This window comes from Ixodes scapularis, unplaced genomic scaffold, assembly GCF_016920785.2.
Source record: "Ixodes scapularis isolate PalLabHiFi unplaced genomic scaffold, ASM1692078v2 PGA_scaffold44__24_contigs__length_19508400, whole genome shotgun sequence".
In the NCBI taxonomy this organism is placed as follows: domain Eukaryota; kingdom Metazoa; phylum Arthropoda; class Arachnida; order Ixodida; family Ixodidae; genus Ixodes; species Ixodes scapularis.
This window is the reverse complement of record NW_024609873.1, coordinates 4,005,522-4,009,596: the sequence shown is the minus strand read 5'-3', so window position 1 is coordinate 4,009,596 and position 4,075 is coordinate 4,005,522. Positions and strand designations below refer to the sequence as shown.

At 52.1% G+C, this 4,075-nt stretch overlaps 1 protein-coding gene across 1 annotated transcript; it reads right to left on the bottom strand.

Annotated features, from left to right (window-relative positions):
- Positions 1–600: 600 nt before the first annotated feature.
- On the bottom strand, positions 601–3,671 carry LOC121837496. The gene is made up of 3 exons (XM_042293092.1): positions 3,642–3,671; positions 1,412–3,547; positions 601–624 (listed from the first exon to the last, which is right to left on the bottom strand). Exons 1-3 carry the CDS (start codon positions 3,669–3,671, stop codon positions 601–603), a joined length of 2,190 nt encoding a protein of 729 aa, XP_042149026.1.
- Positions 3,672–4,075: the final 404 nt, after the last annotated feature.

The window sequence follows — 4,075 nt, the reverse complement described above, 5'->3', positions numbered from 1 at the left end:
GAGTTGCAAAGTTTATAACATTCTGGATGGACCGAGCATCACCACTGGGCGGCATGGTCACATGATCCATGGCAATGCTCGAGAAAGGGATGTCCGATGTCAGCATCCTACCGAGGAGTCCAAGGTTGCGGGATGTCGGACGATTATACTGTTGACAGGTCTGGCAAGATGACACATATTTCTGAACTGACCGCTCCATGTGTGGCCACCAATAGCGATCTCGCACTTTTTGAACTGTTCGCTATATGCCGAAATGTCCTGCAGAGTCATGTAGAGCCTGAAGAACTGCTGGACGCAAGACTGATGGAGTGACAACAGTATACGTGCCTGAAGGAGACCGGCGGTACAAGATGTTGTCCACAAGGGTGAACTCTGTTGGTACATCTACATTGGATAAGCTCTGCAAAATGGCGCAGCATTCAGTGTCTTCGTTTTGCAGCGCAGATAGGGACTGGGGGGATTGTATGGTAGCACATGACAGGCGGGACAAGTGGTCGGCTACCACATTTTGACGACCTGGGCGATGCTGTACAGAAAAGTCGAACTCGACCAAGTCCATAAGCATAGACGTGAATCGGCGAGAGGGCTTTGCACTTTTTGTCAAGCATGCCACAGTCCAGTTGTCTGTGATGAGAGTGAACGTCTTACCAACCAGGTAATGACGAAACTTCATGGTGATTGCCCAATGCACGGCTAGGCATTCCCACACATTGCTATGGAGCTTTCGCTCGTCTGGAGTGAGGGCACGGCTGGCATAGGCGATAACAACTTTCTTGTTATCTTGTACTTGTGAAAGCACCGCACCTAATGCTGTGCCAGAGGCGTCAGTTGTCACTGTTGTGGGAGCATTTGGGGCAAAGTGAGCAAGGAGAGGAGGCTGGGTTAGAGCTGTGCGGATTGTCTAAAAGGCTTGCTCACACTCTGGAGTCCATAAAAACTCTGGGGCCTTGATGAGGGCTTGTAGCGGGGTCAGAACTTTGGAAAAATCCTTAATGAAGCGCCGATAGAAGCTAGCTGTTTGTATCCATGAGATTACTTGCTTCTGATTGCGAGGAGTTTGAATGCAGCACATGGCTGCGGCTTTATCGGGGTCTGGCTGCTGGCCTGCGCTGGATATAACAAATCCGAGAAACTTAATCTGTGGAAGGCCAAAACGACACTTGTCTAACGAGGCCTTAAGTCCATTGTCCAGAAGCGATTGGAGGGCTTCACGAAGAAGTTGCGCAAACGTGTCGAACGACTGAGCATAAACAAGAATATCATCAAGATATACACGAATACCAGACTTGTCGTGGCGGGGCTTCAGATCTTGAAAGACTGTCTGCGTGAGACGTTGGAATGTGGATGGCGCATTTTTCAAACCAAAAGGCATCTGAGTCCACATGTACATGCCGTGGTGAGTGATGAAAGCTGTCTTTTCATAGTCCTGGGGGCGGAGGCTGACTTGCCAGTATGCACTTTTCAAGTCCATGGTATCGAAGTACGCGCATCCAGCGATGTCATGGATGATATCATCCACAAGAGGCAGGGGGTACACCACCGTGATCGTGCGTTCATTGAGTGGTGCATAGCTAACACACAAACGTTTCTTATCTCCGCGAGACACTACGACCGCTGGAAAAGCCCATGGGCCAGATGCAGGAAGAATAACACCTTGGTCCAGGAGTTTCTTTATCTGTTTTTCCAGGAACCGTCTGTCTTCGGGAGCATATCGGTATGGGCTACGGCTGTAGGGCAAGGCGTTTGGTAACAGGTCAATGCGATGTTGCATGCCTGTAAAATAGCCTAAGTCATCTTCGTGACGGGCAAAGACTCCATTCTGCTGTGTCAAAATGTCGGCAATGACAATATTTCGACTGAAAGATAACTGATCTCCAAGGAGGGCTGGCGGAAGATCAACGTGAATGACTTTAACAACAGTACCGGCTATCTGGGCTGGCAGCTCGGCATTGGGACTATTTAAAGGCAAACATGGAGTTTCTTGGGCGAAGGCTTGCCGGGATGGCTGCTCCGACGACGGCAAGGGCTCTCTCTGTAAGCAGTCTTGTGACATGGTCTGCACTTGTGAATTAAGGCTTGATTGGGTGAGAATTACGGCGTTTGACATCCGTGGTGCTAGTTTTTGTTCTGCTATGATAGACAGACCTGTGACCGTATGCTGGAGCCGGACGGGCTGTGGAGGCTCAAAGATCAGACGCACCGGTACGGCTCGAAACCAATCTTCACCAATGATGAAGGGGAGGATGTTGTGTTCCAGAACCGCGGCCTGGACGACTCCCGCGATTGGGCCAATGGTGATCTTAAGTAAAGCTGCACCCGCTGGGAGTACGGTGGTACCTCTTACAACTTCCAGTGGAGGCTCAGTCCAGGGATGTAGCATGCGTTCTGGAACAAGCGACTTTGCTATGAGAGTCAGCTTGGAACCTGAGTCTGGGAACGCATCATAGTCTCCAATTCCAGTGATGGTGGCTGAAAAGAATGGGCACTGCAGCTGAGAGCCTTCAAGGGTTGCTAGCATGGTATGAAGAGCTGGTGGTAATGGCGCTGTAGGCATGGCTCTAGCTGCCGACGACGATGCCTGGGCTGACTGATTGGTGTATGTTGTACACTTCGAGGCGAGGTGACCGAGGTGTTTGCATTTATAACAGACCGCTTGGGACAAGTCTTGGCCATTACGAAACGCTGGAGCTCCATATTGTGACGAGATGGCTTCGTACCTAGCCTCTTGCAGGTCGATGGGCAGGTCCGCGATGCGTTGACGTGAGGCTGCGGGTGACGGTGATGTGAAGCCAGAGCGCTGAGTAGGGTGGGTTGGACATTCGGATCTAGCCGACTTAGACGAATGTGATTGGTAATTTGGTTGGCCAGGAGTAGTCGAAGGGCTTGACTTGGCGTGCTGGGCGGACCTATCCAGGCTCGTACATGTCGCAAGAAAGGCTTGGACGGTTGTTGGCCTGTTGGCTGCCAATGCTGCGACGATATGTTGGTCCCGCATGCCTTGGAGTAGGTAGTCAATCTTCTGCGGATCGCTGAGGGTTACAGGGCAGCGTTGGATGATCCTTAGTTTGGCGAAGGCGTACTGATGAAGGGATTCGCCAATCCCTTGAGTCACGTCCATCGCCCGTTCCTGCCAGTGGATAAGGGTCCATTCTGTGATGAATGTCTCTTTGAGGGCGACTCTCCCAGTTGGCCACGTGTCGTATTGGCTTCCGAACGCGAGGTGCCAGTTTCGTGCTGTACCTTTCAACTTGCTTGCTGCGATGAGCCGGGTGGTGGCGTCCTCCCATGACGCAAGTTGCTGGACGTGACGAACGTCCTCAAGCCATTCTTTCACGTTTTGCTTTGGGGAGCCCTCGAGCTTTGGGAGGGACGCGGACAGGTCTGGTAGCGTTGTAACTGTCGTTGAAGGACGAGGCAACTGCTGCAACAAAACAGAAAGGTTCTGTAGCGTGATGGGGTCAAGTGCCAAAGAGCCAGCGACAGAGGCCGACGCTTGATCCAGGCAAGGCGAAGATTTGCGTCGCGCCTCGATGTCCGCGGCGAGTCGCTGAATGAGGGCTTCTTTTGAGCCGGAAGTGTCTAGCTCACGTGCAGCGAGCTCTTCCTTAATAAGCTTGACGCTTACACGACATAGTTCTTGCGTCCAGTTTGCTCCAGACAATGCCGGGCATGGCTTCGCGTCAGGTTCACGTCGCGGCGTAGGCGGAACCAGGCGATTCGAGGCAAGGGTGGAGGTCGGGCTAGTGTAGGCTTTCACGGTTCAGAGTCGACTGCGCCAGATGTAAGGCATGAAGGCCAAGTCTTGTAAAGGAATTGAGAAAGTATATTTACATTAAAGGTACACGTTAAGTAGTTGGGCTAAGAGCGAGTTGGTGGTGGCTGGTTTCACTGGCTGAAGGCTCGACAAAAGCCCGCGACAGGCACCAGACAGGAACGCACGAGCGGTCCGGGTCGCGCATGAGGGCGGCTTCTTTGTCTTCCGTCACCAGTCACGCTCACTTGGGGCGCGTCAAAGGTAATAGAAAGAAGAAAAGGGGACGGAAGATACCACGCGCTCACAGTACGTTACTGAAAA